Source organism: Pediculus humanus, genomic scaffold, assembly GCF_000006295.1.
Source record: "Pediculus humanus corporis 1103172107612 genomic scaffold, whole genome shotgun sequence".
NCBI classification, from domain to species: Eukaryota; Metazoa; Arthropoda; class Insecta; order Psocodea; family Pediculidae; genus Pediculus; species Pediculus humanus.
Genome location: NW_002987226.1, coordinates 84,374 through 108,951, shown reverse-complemented (window position 1 = coordinate 108,951; position 24,578 = coordinate 84,374). Strand labels below are relative to the sequence as shown.

Genomic DNA, 24,578 nt, shown 5'->3' with positions numbered 1-24,578 from the left:
TTATTTTGTAAAATTACAAAAAGTTTTTAATAAAACTAATATTTAAAAAATATATATATTTTTATTATGAATTAAAAATGCGTTAAATTTTAGGAAAATTTATTGAATAAATTTAAAAGTTTTTTTTTTTGTTAACTCACTCTATCATCAACAATTCAAGATGGCGTATGTTACGTGTTGAAAGGAAAACAAATTTATATGTATTTTGGCTAAATTATCTAGTTTAGAGTATGAGTGAAAATAATGCAAATGTTACCGAGGTGGAGATGAACGGTTGGTTGTTTAAATGGACTAATTATTTAAAAGGATATCAAAAACGATGGTTTGTTCTTTCGAATGGATTGCTGTCATACTACAGGTCAGTAAAATTTACTAAAAGTTGCCATATAAACTGCTTGTGGCTTGAAAATATATATTTTTTATTCAAAATAATTTTTAAAGATTTTAAATTACAGTTTTTTTAATTTTTAATTGAAAAAGTTTTTTAAGTTATTATTATTGAATAAAATTCAAATGTTCAATTTGTCACCTTGAACCGTTTGTACTCTTAAATGCGTTTTGCAATGTTATCTAGTGCGAAGTTTTAGCTTTTTATTACTTAAAAATTCAAATGCTTTTGAAGCTTATTTGATTGTTTAATTGTTTTCATATAAACAAATTTGTTTGTACAGTAATTTATTAGATTTGAAACTGTACTTTATTTGTGTCGTACACAATATTGAAAACAAACTGGTTATAAGTATTTGTTTTTGAAAACGAATAATGTAATTTTTTTTTTTTTTTTCAATAATAAAATGTTATTTTGCATAAATTATTGTAAAACTTTTCTGTCTTATAGTTATATAAATAACCTACATTCATAATATCATTTTTTATAGGTTAAACATATTTCACTGTACATCAATATGTTTCTTAATAAAAACCGTTGCCAAAGTTATACATAAAATTAAAAAATGTCACCGATAAATTCTTTTTTATAAGTATCAAATCATTTTTAGAATTTTTTTTGTTATACAAAATTAAGTTAAACATATGTCTGAGACACTTGAAAGTATCTCATTCATATTTTACATTTAAATAATAATAAAATTAAATACTTTATTTTTATAGGGTTTACTTTTAAGTTGCACATTTTATATACTTGTTATAAAGGCAAAATCATTATTATGTATTTGTTATAAGTGTGGATTTTTTTATGTTGGTTGTCACATGATGAATGTTTTTTCATTTAATGTATATATATTTTAAGTGTTATCGAAAATTATAAAATTCATTGTGCATTGTGCTTTAAAATTTTCGATTAATGTGCATTGTGCCGAAAAAAAAAAATTTTGTATCGAAATCATCCTGAAGGAGTGTACATATACATATATTTGTTTTTCAATTTGAATATTTTTCATTTGTGTTTTGTTTTTTTTTTATAATTATCACCATTATAAATAAAAATCATTATTATTAATCATTTGGGGAAATGTGAAATTGCAAATTTTTAATTTAATCGTAGTCGATGGTTGTTTGCGTTTGCTTATCGAGGTTTTATTTTAATTACATAAGATAAGATATTTTTTATAATTATAATATTGTAAGAAACTATTTAGAAAAAAAATTTTAATTATTGTCTGAGTTTCTTATAATTTTAAAATTACTTATTCATTAAAATTATAAAAAAAAAAACTATTATTATTAAGCTAATGAAAAAATAAAAAATAAAATAAAATAAAAATAAAAAGCAACTAATTAAAAATAAAGATTTATTTTAGGGTTGAAAAAAAGCATGCAAAAGGCTTTAGACTGTCTCTAAGAAGAAAGCACAAAAGGTATGTTGGAAGTTTAACATCAATTATTGAATGATTGGTGTTGGTTACGTTTGCACAAAGGAAAACAAAAAAAAAAATTTTCTTTTTTTTTTTTTTTTTGGGATATTTACGAGTATCAAAATAACAAAATTTTCATCTTTCAAAACAAAACAAAACAGAAATACATAGAAAGCTTCATCATTGCGTTTGATATATTTTTTTTTTTTTTTTGACTACTCATTGGAGACTTTCACAGCTTGAAATACTCAAATACTTATATTTATTAATTTTTTCAAATGCTTTTTTTTTTTGTGTTGCAAAAAGTGTTTTTTTTATTTTTTTATTTTTATTTTAAATTTTTTCCCCCGTTTTGAATTAAAAGGAAAAAAACTAATTTTAATTTACAAATTTTTTTTGGTATTTTAATTTTATTCTACAATTATGTAATTAAATTGTTTAGCTAAGTAAGAAAGTTTTTTTCATTATAAAAATGATTTTATTATCATTATTATTATTATTATCATTATTATTTAGTTGTGTGTTAGGTAAATTGAATATTATCTATGATATAAATTAAGATGAATTACAATTGTAATAGATTAGATTATCATTCAAAAAAAAAATTTTTTATGTATCTTTCTGGTATTCTCCTTCAGAATAAAAAACCAGGGAAAAAAACATTTCATTGTGTTTTACTTATATGAATTTTTTTTTCCTTTGACGATGATTTTTGTAAAAGGAAACTTTTTAAAATTATTTTGTCAAAATAATGCTGGGGTAAATAAAATGTGTACACTAAATACTTTTTTTTTTTTTTAATTGTGTGACTAAAATTTTTTTAATACTTTCTTTCTTAGTTTTCTTAAATAAAATTTTTTTCTTGTCACCATTTTAAAAAAAAAGGAGACGAAAAAGTAAACCACGTAAAAATAATAATAATAATTATTTTATTAACTAATTGAATGATTTATCTAATTATTTTTTCGCCGCTCATTTTACTCTTTAATTTTTTTTTTTATACGTATTTATCGCTTTATCACTTATCTATTATTTATTTTGTTATTAAATATTAAAAAGCTTCAAAAAGCTTCATTTGAATTGTGTGACGTAACTTAGCACAAGTTTCATGCATTGAATTTTTTGGTCATTTTCCCGGCCCCCCTCGCCCCCCCCCCCCATTTTTCTTCATTCAAATAAGAAAAATAATTTTTTTTTCATTCAGGCTTACATTAGAGCAAATATTTTTATATTTTTTTTCCTTTAATCAAATAATATTTTATTTATTTATTTATTTTTATTCAATAAAAAAAATTCGTTTCATGTAAAAATATAATGAGGACTGAAGTAGAAAAAATAAAAACGAATTTTTGAGTTTGTTTTTTTTTTTTTTTTTTTTTTTTTTTTTGGGAAAACATTTGAATTTTTATTATTATTATTATTACTATCATTATTATTTGATTGTATGTGAATTTTTTTTTTTTTTAAATTGCTTTCTTTGAATTATTTATACGATCGTTTATACAAAAAAAATTTTTTTTTTTTTTTTTTTTTTTTTTTTTTTTTCAACTTATAGAAACCAAGCAGAAATGGATCATACCTGTAGGGGGACAGTTTCACTTCACAGTGCCATAATACACACGGAAGATTCTTGTAGTTTTGTCATAAATAACGGTGCGACTCGTACCTTCCACATAAAAGCAGCTAACGAAGTCGAACGTCAAAAATGGGTTACCGCATTAGAATTGGCCAAATCAAGAGCGATTCGGTCAATGGAAACGGGTAAGGAGGTTTTTTTTTTTTTTTTTTTTTTATTCGTTTCACTCCTCACCCCACCCCACCCCCTCCTCCTCCGTCTCCCATAGGTACCGAATTAAAAAAAAAAAGCAATAAATATCTTTTGGCATGACGAGTAATGTTAATTAAAAATCCCGCAGTATCGATATCAACGGTCGCGAAGTTTCGCGTTTGGCAATGCCACGAATAAAAAAAAAAGAAAATCCTTATCGGTAATAATAATAATAATTAATGATGAAAACGTTTTAATTTAGCGGAAGAAGAAGAAGAGGAATACGAGAAGTCGTCGGCTAATCACAAAGCCCAATTAATGGAAGCAATAAATACATTATCCGCAAAATTAAAAAATTTACAAGTTTGCAGCGAATTAATTGAAAAACATGGAACCGCATTACAAAGATCCCTTTCGGAATTGGAATCATTGAATACGGCCCAAGACATGTCGGTGAAAATAAAAGCCGTCAACGAGCGAGCCACATTATTTAGAATAACTTCCAATGCTACGCTACACGTAAGTTTTTTTTTTTTTTTTTTTTTTAAAATAATTTTCAAACCTTTTGGGGGGCGGGGGCAAATAATAATAATAATAATAATTACTACTTTTATGAATGACGATGACGATTGTGAATTTTCCGGGATTTTTTCTCATGTGTCGTTAAAAGAGTTTGAATTTTTAAAAAGAAATTATTTATTGTCATTATTATTATTATTATTATCGCTTTTTTTCATAAGGGGGAGATAATAATAATAATAATAATAATTGTAAATGCTGGTATGTGATGGTGGTGGTGGTGGTGGGTGGTGAAGAGTGGGGGGAATAAGGAAGACGATTGTGTCATGTGAATATGTTTTTATTATTCTATAAAATGGTTTCAATTTAATTTAATTTTTAATTAAACATATGTTGGGGGGTCACGACCATATTTTTCAAAAACTTTTAAAAATAATAATAATGATAATAATAATGGTAGGAATTTTAATATTAATTATAGAGAAAGAAAAATGAAAATTTTAATTTAATTTTTAATTTTTTTGGTTTTTGTTTTTCCGGAAAATTAAAAATCAAACGAGATTAACGCGTTAATTAGAAGAAAATTAACCTGAATAATTTATTATTATTATTATTATTATTATTATTATTTTCGTTTTTAATTTTTTTTTTAATTTTTCAAAAGATTTTTAAAGGTCTTACCAAAGTTAATTTGGGTAAAAGAAAAAGAAAAAAAACGATTTTTTTTTATTGTTGTCGTTTATCTCGGTCATTATAAATTTGTTTGAGTAGGTGGTTAGTCAGTCAGTCAGTCAGTCAGTCAGTCAGTCATTCATTCAGTCATTCAGTCGGTCGGTCGGTCGTTTAAGCTTTTAATGTTTCTTTCTTGAATAGAAAAAAAAAAAATTTTTCTTCACGCATGAGAATCAGTTGAATGTTAAATGTCATATCGTTCGGTTTTGTTTTACAAGCTCTCTCTCTCTCTCTCACTCTCGTATGTTTGTTGTTGTTGTTGTTGATTTGTTATGTTTTTTTCCTCTTTCCCTCTCACTCACTCACTAACTCTTTCTCTCTCTCTCTTTGTTTCTAGTTTCGTAAATCAATATAGTTTTCGTGTTTGTTGCCTAGTTTTGCGTGTGTGTTTGTTTTGTTTTTTTAGTTCGCATTCATCGAGTGTGTGTGTGTGTTAAAAGTTTTTATTAATTTTAATTTTTTCAAACCAAAAAAAATTCTTTGTTTGTTTTTTGTTGTTGTTGTTGCGTTTTGTCACAAGTTTTTGATTGTTTTAAAAAGTTGAGAAATTTGTTTTTTACAATTATTATTATTATTATCATTAATTTGTTTAGTTTAAAGTGTGTGTATATATATATATAAGGTGAAATTCCTTTGCGAAAATTTTTTTTGCCTTTTCTTTTTCTTTCTTTTGTTTTATATTTTTTTAAAAAAATGCGATGCTTTAATACCGAATGATTTTTTTTTGGATTCGTTTGACCCAATTTTTAATTTATTTAGGTTATATTTACTTTATTCGTTTGTTTCTCTCTCTCTCTCTCTCTCTCTCTCTCTCTCTCTCTCTCTCTTGCTCGAATATATTAAAATTTTATATTCGTCGTCGTCGTCGTTTTCTTTCGAAAAGAATCCCTTTATTCGAGGTCGATTCGATTTGTCCCTCGTTTGTTTTACACCGTGGTTATTATTATTATTATTATTATTATTATTATTATTATTATTATTATTATTATTATTATTTACGTAAGGTATTCAATAACCATTTTGGTAAATTTTGTAGGAAAAAATAAGAAATTTTAATTATTGTCTCCAAAGTTCGGTTCACGTCACTATTCCCAACCGCAACTTATTTTAATTAATTAATTTTTTTTTCCTTTTTCTTTCCTCCTTTTTTTCCATTTTTCCTTTTTATCATAATTGTTATTAATTATTAACAAAATTACGTAGTGACGAATTTTTTTTTATTTTTACATTTTATTGTTAAAAAAAAAAAATGGCGGATTAATAATTTGTATCCGTGCTATCGTCATCACGTGGATTTTTTTTTTTTTTTTATCACTCGACATTTTCTATATCTTTAATTGACGCGTAGACCCATCAATTTAAATAAAAAGAAAAACGAGAAAAGAAAAGAAAATAATTTGCTTTAAAAGTCTGTAAAAAAAAAAAAAAAAATCTTTTGTTAACAAATTAAAAAAAAAAAAAAATAAAAAGAAACCGGTAGTAAATATAATTAGCGATAGATGATAACAAGGTTTCAAGGTTGTTTGTTGCCTGCCATACAATCAAGACGCCATTGATAGTAAAATGCATAAGAAAATTGCCTTTAAAAAAAAATTATTTATTTATTTATTTATTTATTAAGAGAAAAAAATTATTTTCAATGTCGAATTTACTTGACGACGTTAATTAAATTTTATTGATCAATAAAAAAAAAAAAAAAAGAAAATTCAAATTCACGGCTTCAAAATAATTTTTAAAATTTAACGAAGGTCAATCGTTTTTTTTTAAATGAACAAAAATAGAATTTCAGACCGATATAATACCTTTATGGCCCACGTCCCCGCCCCCCCGTCTGATAAGGAGAAAAACGAACGTTTATGCGAGTACGCTAATGAGGGTTTCATGATGATGATGATGATGATGATGATCATTTGGAAATTTTTAGAGATTGAAAAAAAAAAAAAAAAATTGTTGTTGCAAATTTGAATTCGAACCGTATCAACAGAAAAAAAAAAAAAAAATTGTTTGTAACGTGTCAAATCTAATTTTAAATATTTTTTTAATGATTTTGGGCAACGATCAAATTCTTTTTTCTCTCTCTCTCTCTTGCTTTTGTTGTTGTTGTTTGTTGTTGTTGTTGTTGTTGTGGTTGTTGTTGTTTAGTTTTTTATTTATTTTTGCAATGGACTGATTACACGACGAGTGAACCGGAATTTTTTTTTTTTTTTCTTTCGTTTAGGCCTGTTCCGAATATTTAGATTTAGCTCAAAGCCAAGGTAAAAAATGGCAAAAAATGTTGCAACATGAAAGAGATCAAAGACAAAGACTAGAAGAAATGGTTGAGCAATTGGCGAGACAACATTCTAATTTAGAACAAGCTGCGAAGGATCATCGCTTGCCGAGGCAAAGTAAAGATGGTGAGTAAAAAAAAAAAAAAAAAAAAAAAAACTTTTTTCTTTATTAGGGGGGGGGGGGGGGGGGGGGGAAAATGGAAATTTCTTTGTTTATCGAATGTAAAAAAAAAAAAAAAAAAAAATTGGTTTTTTAGCGGCTTCCCCTTCGGACGAAGATGATGGGAATGAATTTTACGATGCCAATTGCGAGGGCGACGAAGATGGTGAAAAAAATGATTTCATATTGAAAATTCCAATCGGTCATAGAAGGACGTCTTCTGGAATTAGTCAGGATTCTCAGGTACTACAACTACAACTACTATTATTATTATTATTATCGAAATCAATTATTCGTGAATCGAAAAGGAAAAGTGTGCGATTTCGTGAAATTTTTTTTTTTTTTGTCTCTTTCCCCCCGTTCTCGATTTTCTTGCGCGCGACAACAACAAAAAAAAAAAAAAAAAAAAAAAAAAAGCAAAGTATTAAATTTAAATTAAATCGCGTCGTCTGCTTGGAAATCCTTTTTAAAAATGGTTCCAAATTTTTTGTAAATATTTTCAAAAGGGAAAGGGATTGTTTTAAAAAGAAAAAAAAAAAAAAAAAAACCGTTTTAAATTAATTTACGTAAGACGAGATGAAACGAGTTCTTTATTAGCGTACTCAATATGGCCGATGAAAAGGTACCCAGGTTCAAATATTTGATTCATTCATTGGAATTAAATGAAAAAATTGTTGTTCGGTCTCTATCGATAATAATAATAATAACAACAATAATAAACCGTGTTGTAAACGTGTTTGAAAAAAGATGTTCATCTCGTTTAACAGAAAAAGAATTTACGTAATTTTTTTTTTTTTTTTTTTTTTTTTTTCATAATTAAATATGAAAATTTTTCATCAAGGTCATTCTAGAATAAAAACTAATAAATATTTATAATAATAATAATAATAATAATAATAATATTTTTATATATAAAAAAAAAAAAAACTCATTACGAATCGTATGATAAGAAAAATTTGTACGACTTTGTTAAATTTTTTTTCAATAATGAATCAAGTAAGGGAATCGCGATTTCATTAATTTTATTTATTTATTTATTTATTGATTTATTGATTTGTTTTTTTTTTCGTCTGCTTGTGATTTTTAGGGGGGTGCTTCCGGTTCGAGTTCCGACGGTGAGGGAACGACGACGACGAAAACAATGACCGTCATCGGTCCTCCGGGCCAGCCGAGTTCTTCCGGAGTAAGTTTTTACGAAAAGAAAAAAGAAAAATTTTTAAATGTTTTGGGCTCTTTTGTAAATAATATTAAATTTTTTTTTTTTTTTTTACGCGATTGGTGTTGTGACGTCACTGAGAAAAAAATTTTTCCATTTTTTCTATTTTTTTTTTTTTTTTTTTTTTTTTTTTCAAGACGTCGAAGGGAGCGATCGCTCCTCCGACCACTTCGAGTAAGAAAAGAAGAACCAGAGTACCGGACAAGCCAAATTATCCATTGAATTTATGGTCGATAATGAAAAATTGCATAGGGAAAGAACTTAGTAAAATACCCATGCCCGTTAATTTTTCCGAACCTTTATCAATGTTGCAAAGGTTGACGGAAGATTACGAATATGCATACGTACTAGATAAGGTATTGCGTTTTTGCGTTTTGCCTTTTTTTGAAAAGGGGTTGAATTGTTACTTTTGATGTTGTTGTTTTATACCTACAGGCTGCGACATGCAACGATTGGGAGCAATTAGCGTACATAGCAGCTTTCACGGTATCTAGTTATGCCAACACGGCTAATAGAACGGGGAAACCTTTCAATCCTCTTTTGGGTGAAACTTACGAATGCGATAGAACTGACGATTTGGGATGGAAAGCCATATCGGAACAGGTAACAAAAAAAAAAAAACAAAAAAACGACGTCGATTGATTGACTGATTGATTGATTGATTGTTTGCAAAGGTATCACATCATCCACCCATGTTGGCACAATATTGCGAGGGTAAATTATGGAGATGTTGGCAAGAATTTACAATGGCTTCCAAATTTCGTGGAAAGTACTTACAAGTTATTCCATTAGGTACCGCCCACTTAACTTTTACCAACTCGAGTGAGTTTTCCGTTTTTTCTTTTTTGGAATATAATTTGTACGTGAAAAGTTTTTTTTTTATCGACATTTTGTTTTTTTTGTAGAAAATCATTATACTTGGAAAAAGGTTACGACGACCGTACATAATTTCATTGTTGGTAAACTATGGGTAGATCAACACGGAGACGCGGATATAATAAATCACACGACTGGTGATAAATGCCATTTGAAATACTTACCGTATAGTTACTTTAGTAAAGATACTCAAAGAAAAGTGAGTTTTGTGTTTAATTGTTGGGGGGGAGGCCGGGGGATATCGTGCGTCGCCATGTTTTATAAATTTTGTTTTCTCTTTCTATGAAATGAAAGGTAAATGGGTGTGTCATGGATAAAAAAGGAAACATGAAATGGGTAGTAAACGGCGAATGGGATAATAAAATTGAAATAGCACCCGTCATATCAGCGAGTAACAATTGTGCCGTTGTTAAAACAGGACCCTACATATTGGCGTGGGAAAGAAAAATGCCACCGTAATTATTACACTTGTTTGTTTGTCTTTTCGACCCCCCCCGTGGGGGGGAGGGGGGAGGGAGGAAAAAAAGTTTAACGTTGATTTTATTTCAGTCCCGATTCGGAAAAGTATTACAATTTCACAGAGTTTGCTTGTCAGTTGAACGAACCCGAACCGGGAGTCGCACCGACGGATTCAAGATTACGTCCCGATCAGAGATTAATGGAAAAGGGAGACTGGGATGGAGCAAACGCTCAAAAAGTAAGATTAGAAGAAAAACAAAGGGAAACGAGGAGGAAGAGAGAAGAAGAAGCCGAAGAAGCTGCGAACAAAGGTGAGTGGAAAGAAAGAAAGAAAAAAAAAAAAAAAAAATTGATTGATTTGAACGGAATCGGTGAGTTTTCCGATATACTTACTCGACCCTTTCGTTTTTTAGGTCAACCTTATCCCGTTTATCAACCCCTTTGGTTTAGAAAAGAAGAAGATCCGATAACGGGATCATTGGCACACGTGTACACGGGAAAATATTGGGAAGCGAAAGCGAAAAACGATTGGTCGATGTGTCCGAATATCTTTTGATTTTTCCTCTTATCAATACTAACGGTTTAGGTTTATACCAAATCACCACCATAATGATGATGATGATGATGATGATGATGATGAAAGTTGGGTTTTTCAGTTTTAGTGCATTCGATTTATGAGGGGAATGCTGGCCATTCTTTACAAAAAAAAAAAAAAAAAAAAAAAAAAAAAAATTTATTTATATCGAGCTGGAAGAAAGCTGAAAGAATTTTTTGGGTGCCTTTTTTTTTTTTTTTTTTTTTTTTTCGGCGGCCTAATCATAACTTTTTTTTTTTTTTTTTTATTACGACGCTATTGTTTGGTGAACTACGCGAAATATTATTATTATTATTATTATTACTATTACATTATCCCGATCATTGTTATTATTATTATTATTATTACTATTTTTTCTTTCTTTTTTTTTTTTTAATTTCAGACACTTGTAAATTACAAGTCGAGTATAAAAAAAAAAAAAAAAAATGATAATAATAGTAGTACTCTTTCAGTTTGACTTACCTCATTTAATTTTTGATTATTACACTTACATATATATGTACATATATGTATGTATGTATTTATACATTGCGTGCAATTTTTTTTTTTTTTTTTATTTACAGTTTATTCTTTTAAAAAATAATAATAATAATGAAAAGTTAATTAATAAAAAAGTTAAAAAAAAAAAAGAAATTTGTACAGTAAAATATAGAAAGAGGAGGAGGAGGAGTAAGGGATAAGGGGGAGGGAAGGGGGCGGGGATAAGAAAAGAGTCGATAACGAATAATATTAATGTGATATAATAATAAATAAATCAAATTTTTTTTTTTTTCGAACGTTTTTTTTTGATAAGTAGGTTTAATAATCTCATATTGTGGCATAAATAATAATAATAATAAATAAATAAATAAATAAAATTATTTTTATTTAAAAAAAAAAAATTGTGATTAAAAAGTATTCAGACTCCATTAATAAATATATAAAATGTCAAATAATGATGATGATGATGTTTTTCTTAATATTATATATACATACATTTTATTATTATTATTATTATTATTTATTTTTTATTTTTTTTTGGTTTCCCCGTTGAAAGACATTAAATGAATTTGTTTATTATTATTATTATTATTTATTTATTAATGAGGTAGTACGTTGAGGTAACCGGCAAAATGATAAAAAAAATTTTTTTTTTTTTTAAAGTATTTTATTATTATTATTATTAATTCGGTCACTTACAGTATTTTTTTTTTTTTGACTTTTTCATAATAATATATATATATATATATGTTTAAAAGAAATTTTTTTTTTATAAAGATTAATAATGTTTATTATTTTTTTTATTTATTTATTTTAATCATTATTATTATTATTATTATTAATTTTGGAAATTTAAAAAAATAAAATTTATAAGAGCTTCCTTAAAATATTATTTATATAATATTTAAAAAATAAAAAAATAAGTAATTTTTATGAAGGAATACATTTAAAAATTTTATTATTATTATTATTATTATTATTATTATTATCATTATTTTTGGCGGTAAACAAAAAAATGTTCTTCCTTGTTTAATTAATTAATTAATTTAAAAAAATTTTCAATCAAAGTATTAAGTCTATAAATAAATAGTGTTACGTCATATATAATAAAAAGTCTGATTAATTAAAAAATTTTGTCGGTAAAATTAAATATAATTTTTTTCTTTTAAATAAAATAATAATAATAATGATGATGATGATGATGATGAAAACACACACACACATAGGAAAAGAAAATGATGAGGAAAGTTGTGAATTTTTTTTTTTTTTTTTCGTTATGTGCTTTACAGAAATTGTTGTTGGGGGTTTTTTTGTATAAATAAATTAATGGATTTTAATATATTGAGGTATTTCATGTAAAAAATAAATAAGTAAATAAATAAATAATTAATTAATCAATTGTTTTTATATTAAAATTTTCGTTACTTTCGTTATTATTATTATTCTTTGAAAATGAAATGATAATTAGAGTCAAATCGATTAATTTAAAAATATGAAATTTATTTATGTATTATTATAGTTAGACGTAATTTTTTTGTTAAAGTATTTGAAACTTTATTAATTAATTTCATCATTTTCTAACCGTTAATGATTCGGCAATTAAATGAAGGAAAACAATGAGGAAATTTATTTATTGCGGGTAAAAGGAAATTCGTTTTGTCGTAATTTTGCAAATCGTTTTGTTTCCTCCCATTGCAAAGCCTCCGCTATACCTATTATTTGAATAATAATCGTAAATAAAATTGATTCCGCCTGGAATAATAAAAGACAGTGAAATAAGAATCTGATATTTACAACAACAAAAAAATATATATATTATTTATCATATTTAAACGATTTTGTGTTGAATAGTATTAAAAAATGGGGTTGGACGTTGGTTTAAAAGGAAGAATTGCTATGGTTTTAGGTGTGATTAAAGGAGTCTTTCACATTGCATTTATGCCGACAATATTATATTTAGGTTAACTTTTAAATAAAGTTTATTATTTTTGTATTAGTCGTATTATAATTTTAAATTGATATTTCTTTAATGAAGGTGAATTACATGAGTTTTTTTTTTTATTTAAATTTTTAGGATTTTCTCAGGGAGCTGGACCTGGAATGCCGCCTTTAACATTACTAAATCTCTTGTGGCAATGAGTTAGTAAATTCAAAAAAAAAAAATAAAATAAAATTCTTAAATTAGTGTATTTATCTTTTTTTTTTTTTTTAAATATATTTGTTTGGTTTCTTGAAATGGAAATATAAAATTGTTAAAATTTAATCGACTCTTCATTTTTCCTTTATAACTTTTTATATTTAGTAAATAAATTTGAGGCAGTTAGAGAATGCAAATTGTATTTGTAAATTTTTTTTTTACAATAAATATTACATAAAAAAAACAATTATAAATTAATAATATATAATAAAAAAGTTTGTACAAAAATATAATATTTTCTTTATAATAATAAATTACAATAAAAATTTTTTTCAAATAAAATTTAAAATGATTATATACAATATAAATAAAATTACAATAATTTACACAAGTTTAGGTTTTTCGGAAGAAATTAGAAATCGTTGAAAAGTGTTTAAACATTTAAATTAAATAATAAGAAATAATTTACCTGTGATTAAGTGAATTTCATGGTGATTTTTAATAAATATTATTAATCTGAAAATGATGGCCGTTTTTCACTATGCTTTTTAGTAAATTCTTCAGCATTTTTAATGAATTTTTTTTTATCTTTTAAAAATTCTTCAGCTAATTCAGTTCGAAGTGGATGTTCTGGTTCTGGGTCATTAACCAATGCGACTAATGCTTGAATAACTGAAAAATTTAGCGAAAAAAACTGTTGTAAATACTGATTTAATTATAAATGCTTATTGTAAATAGAAAAATTACTCAGGGGTATATTGAAACATATCATTTTAAATAAATCTTTATACCTTGATCAGTTTTAGTAGCTGGCTTCCAATTTTCAGCAAAAATAATTGGTAAACATACTTGTCCTTTTTCATCGATATTTGGATGATATATTTTTGTTTTGAAATTAATTTTTGGGGGTTTAAATGGATATTCAGCAGGAAAATTTATTTCAATTCTAAAGGCACCTTTATTGTAAGGAGGATTATCCTAAAATTTTTTGGAAACTTTTGATATTTTTGTTTAAATGTCATTGCAAACAATTTAAAGCGTATGTTAAAATAAGGGAAATTCTTACGGGCACAATTAGCCCCTGCCAAGTAAGCATATTAGTTTCATCGACTTGAATATCCCTGAAGGCTTTGATTCCTGATGACCGTATATCTCCCAGTTCCTATAATAAATAAATTTTTTTTTTTTTTTTTTTTTTACCGATTTAAAATAAAAATAATTTTTTTTGTACGAGTATAAATTTAAAAAAAAAAAAAAAAAAAAAATGTCAATATTATTTAACTGTCATTACTTTTTGTAGCCTTCTGGTAGCCGCCATTTTTACATTCGTTACAAGCGTGAGAAAAACTAATAGACCTACATTCTTATGTAAAATGTATGGAGATTTTAAAAAAATATAAATTTTAATTATTTTTATTTAAAATTTTAAATGATTTCTGTTAAATAAATTTTTGTGTTAATTTTTAATTTCCTCTTTTTTTCTTCGCGTGAAACAAATTAATATCAAGTATTATTACATAAAATTGAATTATGAAATATTACAAAATCATTTACTTTTTTTCATATAGAATTCTTGGTTTTTTTAAAATATAAAAAATTCCATATGACCTTGATTACTTCACTAGGGACTTTAATTATAATTTTAATTACTAAATAATTTTTTACCTTTGCTACGTATTTACCGCCTGCATTTTAAACAATTTTTTTAAAAAAATAATTTGTAATTGCACTTACTTTAAATGATAACTCTTAAAAAAATTAAGGTTTAACTAAGGTACAAGGAATACGTTAATTTAAATAAATACACATATATATTTTTTTTATAAATCATTTATATTTAAATAAATTTTGAAATAATACTATAGTTCTTTAAATGGTGGCACTTTGAAATTACTGCCTGATGCAAAACATTTTTCAACTAAAAAAAAACAAAAAAATTATAAATGATAATATTGAAATGGTAATATAGATAAATGAGTATATGACTGAACATGTGAAATAGAGATATGAAAAAATTCTGAAGGGTGAGCGAAAGATTAATCAGAGAATGATGGCCGTTTTTCACTATGCTTTTTAGTAAATTCTTCTGCATTTTTTATAAATTTTTTTCTGTCTTTTAAAAATTCTTCTGCTAATTCTGTACGAAGTGGATGTTCTGGCTCTGGGTCATTTACTAAAGCTACTAAAGCTTGAATAACTGAAATAAAAAAAAATATTTTTAAAATTATGTTTAGTCGAAGGAACAAAAAAAACATTTAATATTAGTTATGTATATAAATAACTTAATGTTATCTTTACATTTATATATATGAATATCACTACTTAAAATAACATGATTACAAATAAAACTGCATTTAATGCATTTCACTTTTTGATTGTTAAAAAATTTACTCACAAAAGATAAAAATAAATAAATATATATTCAGTTAGTTACCTTGATCTGTTTTTGTAGCTGGTTTCCAATTTTCTGCTAATATTATAGGGAGGCAAACTTGACCTTTTTCATCGATATTTGGATGATATATTTTTGTTTTAAAATTAATTTTTGGTGGTTTAAATGGATATTCAGCTGGAAAATTTATTTCTATTCTAAAGGCACCTTTATTGTAAGGAGGATTATCCTACAAAAAAAAAAAAAAAAAAATTAAGAAAATTATAGGGAATGATTTAATACTTTAATAGTTTTTCTTTTGAAACTTTAATGCTTAGTAGTCAATAAAAACAAAGAAGTATTTTTCAGCAAAAAAAAAAAAAAATATTAGCAAAATTGTATATATATTTGTTAATTTTTAGTGACTTAGGTAAATTAACCTTGTTTATTAAATTTAAAGAGAATATGTATATTTTAAATGTTTAAATATGTCAATATGTACTAGATATTTAAATAGAATAGGAATTTTGACTTTTTAAAGAAAATTTTTTTAAATTTTTATATTAAATAATTACCGGCACAATGAGTCCCTGCCATGTAAGCATATTGCTTTCATCCACTTGAATATCCCTAAATGCTTTTAAGCCAGACATACGAATATCACCAAGTTCCTATAATGATTATCAAATAATTTTTAATATAATGCTCTTATTTTTCTGATTCATGCACCTTTTATGGATGTGCACACAATATTATGTAAAAAAAAACAACGTAAAAATATATAATTTTTAAATTTAGAAAAAAAAAAGCCGTTTTAAAAAATTTTAAAAAATGTATTTTTTTTTTTAAAATCTTATATAAAGACTGTATAGAATAAGTAAAACTTTAAAAATTACCTTTTGCAACCTCCTTGTAGCCGCCATTTTGACATTAGACTATTACGGCGGGGTGAAAAAAGTACTAGTGAAAAAAAAATTAACTAAATAAAGGCCAAACGTGGATGTAGAATATTATAAAAAAATATATGTCTTCTGCTGTTCAATAGGTTTTACACAAGAACTTTAAATATTAATCTGCGATTTTTTAATTTCAGTCGTAAACTTTAAAAATGTTTTTAATTGTTTAAAAGAAATTTGCAGTATATTATTTATAACAGTTTTATTTAAATAGTTATTAACTTATTTTTAAGTATTAATTCTTTCGTGACGAATATAAAAAATGAAAATAAATCATTAAAATTTAGTTACTAATTAATAACTGCTTGTTTATATACTATTCGTTCGTTAATAATTATTATGAAAAATATATATTTTATTTAAATAGTAATACAAGTTCAAAAATTTGAAATTAAAAAAATAAAATAAAATATAATGTATCTTAGGAAATAAAGAATAAAATATTACAGTAATGATGCATTTGCAAACAGTGGGCTATCATCTTTACAAAAATTTGAGATGTAATAAACTTTTTGAAAATTGCAGAAGAAATATTATTATTAGTGCATCTTCATCACAATGTAAAATTAATGATGGGAAAGATGGTGATACCTCAAAAGAAAAGGAAATAATTAAAGAAGAGAACCTTAAAAAATCAAATACTAGCTTAAAAGAGTATTCACCTGAGGAAATTGACAATATTCTACATAGATTAAAAACAGGAGATCATTTGTATCCTTATAATAGTCCAGCTGAAAAAATAACTCAAATATTTGCCAACAGCTTTAAATTAGAATATAAGAGAGCTGTAAACAAATTATCAGGTATCAAATTAGGTGAATTGGAAGATGATTATTTTCCTAGGGAAACTGATATTGTCGTGGTTGGGGGTGGAATAATTGGACTGTCAATTGCTTATGCATTAAAACAAGAATTTCCGAATAATATTGACATTGTTGTTGTTGATAAAAATGAGGAAGCTCCTTTGAATGCTGCTAATTTAGGTGTTGGAACTTTAAGTCAGTGCCAATTTGAAGAAGAAGAAGAATTGCTTATGTCTAAATATTGTGTGGAATTTTTGACTTCTTTCGAAAGGCATACCATTATGCCTAGTCATGAAGGTTTTAAAATTCCTTTCGAACCAATCGGATCTCTTCTTTTAGCTAATAATGAAAATTCTAAAAAAATACTTCAAACTTGTGACACATTAAAAATGCATAATATTGAATCAAATTTTTTGAGTGCAAACATAATGAAACAAAAGTTTCCTTGGTTAAATACAGAAAATATTTTATTTGGGATTTCGAAAAATATTTACGAGGGATTGTTTGATCCTTGGTTAGTTTTAAAAGGAATGAAGTGTAAATTGATAAACTTGGGTGTAAAATTTGTTACAGCTGAAGTATGCGACTTTGGAAAAAAATATGAGATCCTTGACAGAGTTATATGTAAATTACCAGATAACAGTTATAATTCAATACAATATGGAATTTGTGTTTTAGCTAATGGGACTGGATCTAAAAATTTGATAGATGTTTTAAATGAATTAGAATTTATGCACCTAAAAATAAGGTATCCTTTGGAAGAGAGAAAACGTTATGAATATTGTTTTTACAACCCGAATGGACCAGGACTTGACTGCCCTATTATTTTTGATCCTGAAGGAGTTTATTTTAGAAGAGAAGGATTGAATGGTCTATATGTGGCTGGTGTTTCATCCATTGAAAATAAAAGTAATGAAGAAAGTGGTCTATATGCAGTTTTCGAGAACAAAATAAAACCTTTTTTGACAAATAGAATAGATGGATTTAAAGATTTAGAGCTAAGGCATGGGTGGATAGATTCATATGACACAAACAGTGCAAATCAACTGGGAATGATCGGACCTCATCCTTTAGATTCAAGGTTATATTTTGCTTTAGGATTTACAAATCAAGGGTTACTGTATGGACCAGCCATCGGACGGGCTATTATGGAATTAATTTTTTATTCTCATTACAAGACAATCGATTTGTCTAATTTTCATCCGGAAAATCTGTACAGAAAACTTCATTTGGAAGCTTCGAAAAAGAAGCAAAATTTACTCAGTGATTTTGAAAAGCAAGCAGCTCTGGGTGAAATTTAATTATAAATTTTTTATGTTTAAATAATATATTTTATTGATATATTTATTATGTATATAAAATGAAATAAATTTTTTTTTTAGTAGGAATCCAAAAATTTGAAAAAAAAAAAAAAAAAATGCAATTTTTGATTAGAAAAGAAATTTAAAACGTTTTCTTTTTTTTTTTTTTTTAACCCAGGAGAAATGCATTTCGTATTAATTTCCCCACCCGATGGCAGGGAGAGTGTGGGACTCAGTCGAAGCCACTACCCAACGAAAACTCCTGGATGTGCTTCACTGCGCTTTTTTTCCCGGGGAGGAGGAGCGGTCGCAGGAGTAAGACCCGCATTTTAGCGTCAACCCCCCCGCAAAGCCAGAATGATCAGATCCACACTCGCGATGGTGGGAGCAAATCTGCTCCACCCAATTGGGATACCCCCATCAATACAATACACAAATACATACATAAAAGTACATTAATACAATAGCCATTTTAGAGTGAAACCTTTCCGAATATTTCTTTCGGTCCGGCTTCACTCTTTACATTGTTTGCATATAATGATATTTAATGATGTACAAAAAAAAAAAAAAATTCACTCGTTCATTCATTCATCACTAATTCATTCATTCATTTATTCGCATTTCATTTGTCGCCGCTTACCCGATTGTAGGTGGCGGATCCCGAGTATCTCACGCTCACGTTCACGGTTCTCCTTCCTCCGATAACCGTTTCCGCAACCGCAAAATCCCGGACCACTCCCTGGGACCGCAAAGGAGACTCTCCACCAGTCCCCTGATGGTGAGATCCCCCCAATAACTTGAACGCAGCGTCGCCTTTCATCGGCCCACATCGGGCATTCCGAAAGTGTGTTACCGACATCGTCCTCAAGCACACCGCAGAATCAACACTCCGCTGTTTGTTCTTTGTCAATGCGCGCAAGGTACGAGCCAAAGACACCGTGTTCCGTTAATATTTGCGTGAGCCGAAAGGACAACGCTTCATGCTCACGCCCTACCCAATCAGGTAACCGCGAACCCAGCAAGCAGACGATTTTCCCCCGTAAAGTTTCCGGCCTTCTTCGAGCCACATCCGCCAAGTCTGGAAGACTTTTTCCCGTACAACTTAACGAAATGCGTCCCTCACCGTAGAGAATCAGTCTTTCCAACGCAAGAAAATCTAGGGGAGGGGTCCTCGACAGAACGCAAGCAGCATCCGCGGCAACGTCCGTATAGGCCATTACCATCCTATTCAGAGAGGCCCGTTGGAGCTGAATTGCTCTCCGCCTGAGGGGTATAGACCCGGAAACGGCTTCGGCCCACATCGGAGCCCCGTACAGGCTATGGAGTAGACCACCGTTACATAGAGCTTCCTAGTAACTATCCTGGGCCCAGGAGATTGGGCATTAGTCTTCCAAAGGACGCGCTGGTCGCCCGGAGTTTAGAGTCGAGAGCGGCCAGGTGTTGCGCGAAAGAGAGTCCCGAGTCTAACGTCACCCCTCGGTATTTCAAGACTCCTCCCACCCTTATCTCGCTTTCCTCCAGCCTTAAAGTCAGATTCCGCGGAAGCGCGTTCCACGAGCGAGGCACGCGCCCATAACTCTGGCAGACTTGCCAAGGATCACGTAATGCATCCTGCTCGGGCCCGGAGCCGTCCGCTTCTTCACAGCCGGATCCAGGAGGTCTAGGATTTCACTCACCGAAACCTCCTCGGAGTCTTCCCTTCCACCCGAGTCAGTCGTCAGCAACACAGACTGCTCGACATGTGGGAAAAGCTCAGCGATAACATTATCGAGGAACTTCCCGTGCTTACTAGTCGTCAGTGGCCTCGACGAACCCCGTTGTTTAATCATTACCAGGCGGAATGGAAGACCTCACGGATCCTAGTCCACCTCCCTCAAGAGCCCCTTTCAACAATTGTTTTTAGAGCTCCATATTGCTCGGCGCACCCGGGCCGCGCAACCCGCCGCTCCGCCTTATATGAGAGCAAAATCGAGTCTGACATAATCACCAAGTCTTCACCACAATGGAGGAGATACCTCTTCCGGTTTGCAAACTGGCGGCGAGCGAAATTCGCCTACCCCCACTCCTCCACTATTTCGTTTGTCCATCAGTACTTCGGCTCCTTTCGGTGTATGCCTTCAGGTCCCGACCACGAGGCGTGCTTAGCGTTAAAATCTCCGCAGATGATAACGGGTCGCTCATTCTTCCTGAGCAAGCCGACTTCACGCGACATGTCCCGCAAGAGGGCTTCAAAATCCGTTATCGGGCGTGTGGGTGACGCGTACACCGACATCAGCAACGCGTCTCCAACTCGCCATAACGAAGCCATCCCCCCTGAACAGCACCCTGGCTCTCAGAGTCTGACCCGAAATCATTGCGATATCAAAGCCCCCATTCTCCATCACTTGCAAGAGGAGACCTTACGCCCCTCTACAATAGTTGAGATTAATTTGTATAACTGGCGCCATCTTTTTTTTTTTTTTTTTGACCCAGGAGAAATGCAGTTAGGCACTTACCCCTCTGAAGAGGGAGTGTGGGACTCGGTATGAATTTGAAGAAAAGCCTAAACTCCTGGGCATGTTGCAATAGCGTGGTTTATATGAAGAGGGGGGGAGACGCTCGTGTGAGTAGAACCTACATTTCAGTCTCCCCTCTCCGGTAAGCCAGAACGTTAACCGTTCCACACGATTCTCTTTCGGGGAGATCCGCCCTAATCTCCGTTTCGTCGTCACCTTGAAGATGAGGACGTATCTCCCAGGACGTTCGGCAGTCCCTTTCGGGAGTGCCCTCCGGTCCTTCGCAGGGGGGAAATGGGGGACGGGAAGCTCGACGTCGTCTTCCTTGTCTTCCTCCTCCTTTTGACGACGACGTTTTCTCGCCCTTGGCCGATGACGAAGGTCAGGCACTGTTCCTTCTTCCTCCTCCTCTTCTTCTTCCTCACCCTACTCATCAGATCTTTCTTTCTCTTACCCCTAACTCTAACTCTACTTGCGCGAAGCATACGACGACGAACTCCAAACTTTTCGTGTTCGCGCTCGCGGTCCTCTTTCGCACGCAGGACCGGTTTCGAAAATCGCAAAATCGCGGAACATTCCCAGGGGCCGCGAAGCAACGCGTCCACAAAGCCGCGGATCGACAGGTCGGGTCCAATGACTCCGACGAGCCGCTGCCTGTGTTCATCCCATGTGGGACATTCCGCGATGGGGTGCTCAACGTCGTCCTCGGCCGCACCGCAGAACCAACACTTCTTCGTCTCCTCTCTGCCGATGGGCGCCATGAACGAGTCGAACACCCGTGAGGACCTAGAAGGAGCGAAAAAATAGGTCAAGACTCCGTGTACCCCGCTCCCCCCAGTCCCCCACTCGGGGGCCAAGGGCGACGACAATTTTGCCGCCGTATCGTTTTCTTCCGTCGCCGAATCGTACCTGCCGCGCGCCGACCGTTCGAGCGCGAGGTTCCCAGCAAAGCCGAGCCCTCTTCGGCCCGCCGCGACCCCGTTCGCGATAGAGAACAAGTCTCTCCGTCGCGACAAGATCAGACAGAAAGCAAGTCTCATCCGCCGCGACGCCCCTGTACGCCGTCGCCACCTTGTTCAGAGACGCTCTTTGGAGTTGGATTGATGCCGTAACCGACTCGACCCAGATCGGAACTCCGTACAGGGCCGAGTGGACGACTGTCGTTTGAACCTTGCCCGCGGACCCCGCAGGTTCGGCATCAGGCGCTCTAACGATGCGCTCGGATCTTCGGTCCGAGGAGCACGAGGTGTTGCCCGAAAGTGAGATCCGAGTCGAAGGTGACCCCCAAGTATTTTAGCGTCCTCCTCACTCCGATCCTGACTCCCCCAGACAGTGTCAGTTCGTTCGGAAGCTGATTCCTCGGACGGTGGAATTCGCACGCTTCCGTTTTCGGCAGAGACACCCGCAGTCCGATGCCGCGGTTGACCTCCACTGTTGCGAAAAGTTCCGATTCTACGCGTTTGCGTACCTCCGCCCACCCACGACCAGTCGCGAGGAGCAGGGTACCTTCGGGAAGAACGGTCCGGGTAAGGACGCAGTCGTAAGCGATATCCAGAGGAGCGGTCCGAAGACCGACCCCTGGGGCACGCCGCAGAAAACGTCCGCCGTTTCCGTCATTCCGCCCGGTTTCTCGTATAGGTACCTTCCTCTCCGAGAGGAAAGACCCTATAAGCGCCACGAGATAGTCGGGAACGGACTTTGAAGTCAGTCCGTCCCTTATCTCGGACCACGGAACGGAATTGAACGCGTTTTTAACGTGGATGGAAATCGCGATTGCGACTCCGCCCCGGCGCAGAGTTTCCTTTATTTCGTTTGGGACTCGAACGAGCGCGTCAATCGCGGACAGGCCCGCCCGGAAGCCGTACTGATTCGGAGAGAGGTCGTTCCTCCCTCCGTTCACTCCCATGTGACAGATTATCAGCGACGCCATGACGCGCTCGAACAACTTACCTTCCACGTCGAGAAAGCAAATTGGCCGATACGCGACCGGCGTCGACGGGTCTCTTCCCGGTTTTTCGAGCAGCACGAGGTTCGCCAACTTCCACTGCTTCGAAAACGACGCCCCTGCGTAACAGGTGGCGTAGAGCATTGAAAGACGCGCGCACATCACCTCCGCAGACTTACCGAGGATCCGATAATGCACGCCGTTCGGGCCTGGAGTCGTGCGCTTCTTGGAGGCCGAGCTCGCACCGTCCTATCTCGAGCTATGAAATAGGCCGTTAGTTCTCGGCTCGGGCAAAGAAGAAACCGCCTTGCTATACCCTCCGTGTGTTCCGTCAGGCTCAAATCGTGAATTCTCTCCTTCCTGAGCGGCGCTCCGCAGCACGGCCTCCCAAGGCAATGATTAGTCGCCCGACCAGCCGCTGCGCAAGGCGCACAACAGACAGCATTCTAGCACTCTCGTGCCCGGTGTTCCTTTTCTCCACACCTGAAACACCGCTCGTGTGTCTCACCCAACTTTCCCGGGTGCACGGGGCACAATGAGTTGAAATGCCCCGGATCACAATATTTAACGCTGACAGCCCTCCTATGAAAAGGAAGGACGATCTTAGCGATGATCCACCCTACAGCGATCTTACCAGCCTTCAGCAAAGTGGAAGCTACCGCAGCCGGAACGGAGAGAAATGCCACACGCTTTGCGCCTCTACCGAGTAAACAGCGCACTTTAACGGAATTTCCCGCTAAAGTCGCCCGCCTTTAAAATCGCGGAAACGATGAGCCTGATTCGCACTGAGGTCTTCTACACGAAAGTCGACTCTTTTCAGGCGAAGTTGCCGCAACCCCCATTTTTTTTTTTTTTGACCCAGGAGAAATGCGGTTACGCACTACCTCTCCTTTTACAGAGGGAGTGTGGGGCTCGGTTGGGATCGAAAGAAAGCCTAGCCGGTGACCCCTACCCACTAAAACTCCGGGTCATGTCGCTATAGCGTGACCTGTATGGAAAGGGGGGGAGACGCTCGTGGGAGTGGAACCTACATTTGAGTCTCCCCTCTCCGGTAGGTCAGAACGTTAACCGTTCCACATGATCGCTTGTGGGGAGATCTGCCCTAATTTCGTTCGACTTCACCTCGAAGATGAGAACGCATCTCCCAGGACGTTCGGCCCTCCCTTTCGGGACAGTCCTCCGGTCCCTCGCTTTGAAGGGATTGGATGGGAAACGCGCCTGTTTCCTGAGGATGCGATCGGGGCTGGGGATTTAGACTTACCTCTTCGCCTGAAAAGGGTAAAAGATTAAAAGTGAAGAGTTACTTTTAATCGAATCTCCCCTAAAGGTAGTGGGAATTAAAAAGGTAGACAAAAGAAAAATCGACCGGGGTCTCCGACCCTCGAGAAGAAAAGTTTGAAAAGAAGTGTGTGTGTGAGTGTGTCCGCCCGACGACGACGGGTTTGCGCTCGCCGCCGCCGTGTCCTCACCTTCACTTTACCTTACGTCCGAAGAAGAATAGTTCCTCTTCTTTCGAAATTACCTTTATAGAGACGGTCGCGACCTGCCACGTTCGTTCGCGCCTCTGTCGCAGAAGACGCGAGTTTCCGAACCGAACGACCCGCCCGGCCCGCCCAGAGTACATTAATCCTCTGTGCATCCCTGCCGCTTTCAAGGGGGGAAAAAGAGACGAAGCTCCCCC

At 32.6% G+C, this 24,578-nt stretch overlaps 5 protein-coding genes across 5 annotated transcripts; 3 read left to right on the top strand and 2 right to left on the bottom strand.

The window, feature by feature from the left end:
• Nucleotides 1–230: 230 nt before the first annotated feature.
• Nucleotides 231–10,370, top strand: Phum_PHUM240840 (Oxysterol-binding protein, putative; the record flags this gene model as incomplete). Its single annotated transcript, XM_002426153.1, has 12 exons — nt 231–358; nt 3,370–3,575; nt 3,851–4,101; nt 7,052–7,220; nt 7,361–7,578; nt 7,850–7,939; nt 8,626–8,835; nt 8,915–9,082; nt 9,154–9,301; nt 9,385–9,554; nt 9,650–9,810; nt 9,905–10,370. 12 exons carry the CDS (start codon nt 231–233, stop codon nt 10,368–10,370), a joined length of 2,385 nt encoding a protein of 794 aa, XP_002426198.1.
• A 2,379-nt stretch (nt 10,371–12,749) lies between these two features.
• On the top strand, nt 12,750–13,028 carry Phum_PHUM240830 (translocase of outer membrane subunit tom7, putative; the record flags this gene model as incomplete). The annotated part of the gene is made up of 2 exons (XM_002426152.1): nt 12,750–12,849; nt 12,964–13,028. 2 exons carry the CDS (start codon nt 12,750–12,752, stop codon nt 13,026–13,028), a joined length of 165 nt encoding a protein of 54 aa, XP_002426197.1.
• Nucleotides 13,029–13,537: 509 nt separating this feature from the next.
• Nucleotides 13,538–14,344, bottom strand: Phum_PHUM240820 (ubiquitin-conjugating enzyme E2 L3, putative; the record flags this gene model as incomplete). Its single annotated transcript, XM_002426151.1, has 4 exons — nt 13,538–13,698; nt 13,818–14,004; nt 14,093–14,188; nt 14,318–14,344. 4 exons carry the CDS (start codon nt 14,342–14,344, stop codon nt 13,538–13,540), a joined length of 471 nt encoding a protein of 156 aa, XP_002426196.1.
• A 718-nt stretch (nt 14,345–15,062) lies between these two features.
• On the bottom strand, nt 15,063–16,320 carry Phum_PHUM240810 (ubiquitin-conjugating enzyme E2 L3, putative; the record flags this gene model as incomplete). The annotated part of the gene is made up of 4 exons (XM_002426150.1): nt 15,063–15,223; nt 15,461–15,647; nt 15,973–16,068; nt 16,294–16,320. The coding sequence occupies 4 exons, from the start codon at nt 16,318–16,320 to the stop codon at nt 15,063–15,065; spliced, it is 471 nt and encodes a 156-aa protein (XP_002426195.1).
• Nucleotides 16,321–16,807: 487 nt separating this feature from the next.
• Nucleotides 16,808–19,418, top strand: Phum_PHUM240800 (monomeric sarcosine oxidase, putative; the record flags this gene model as incomplete). The annotated part of the gene is made up of 2 exons (XM_002426149.1): nt 16,808–18,369; nt 19,265–19,418. The coding sequence occupies 2 exons, from the start codon at nt 16,808–16,810 to the stop codon at nt 19,416–19,418; spliced, it is 1,716 nt and encodes a 571-aa protein (XP_002426194.1).
• Nucleotides 19,419–24,578: the final 5,160 nt, after the last annotated feature.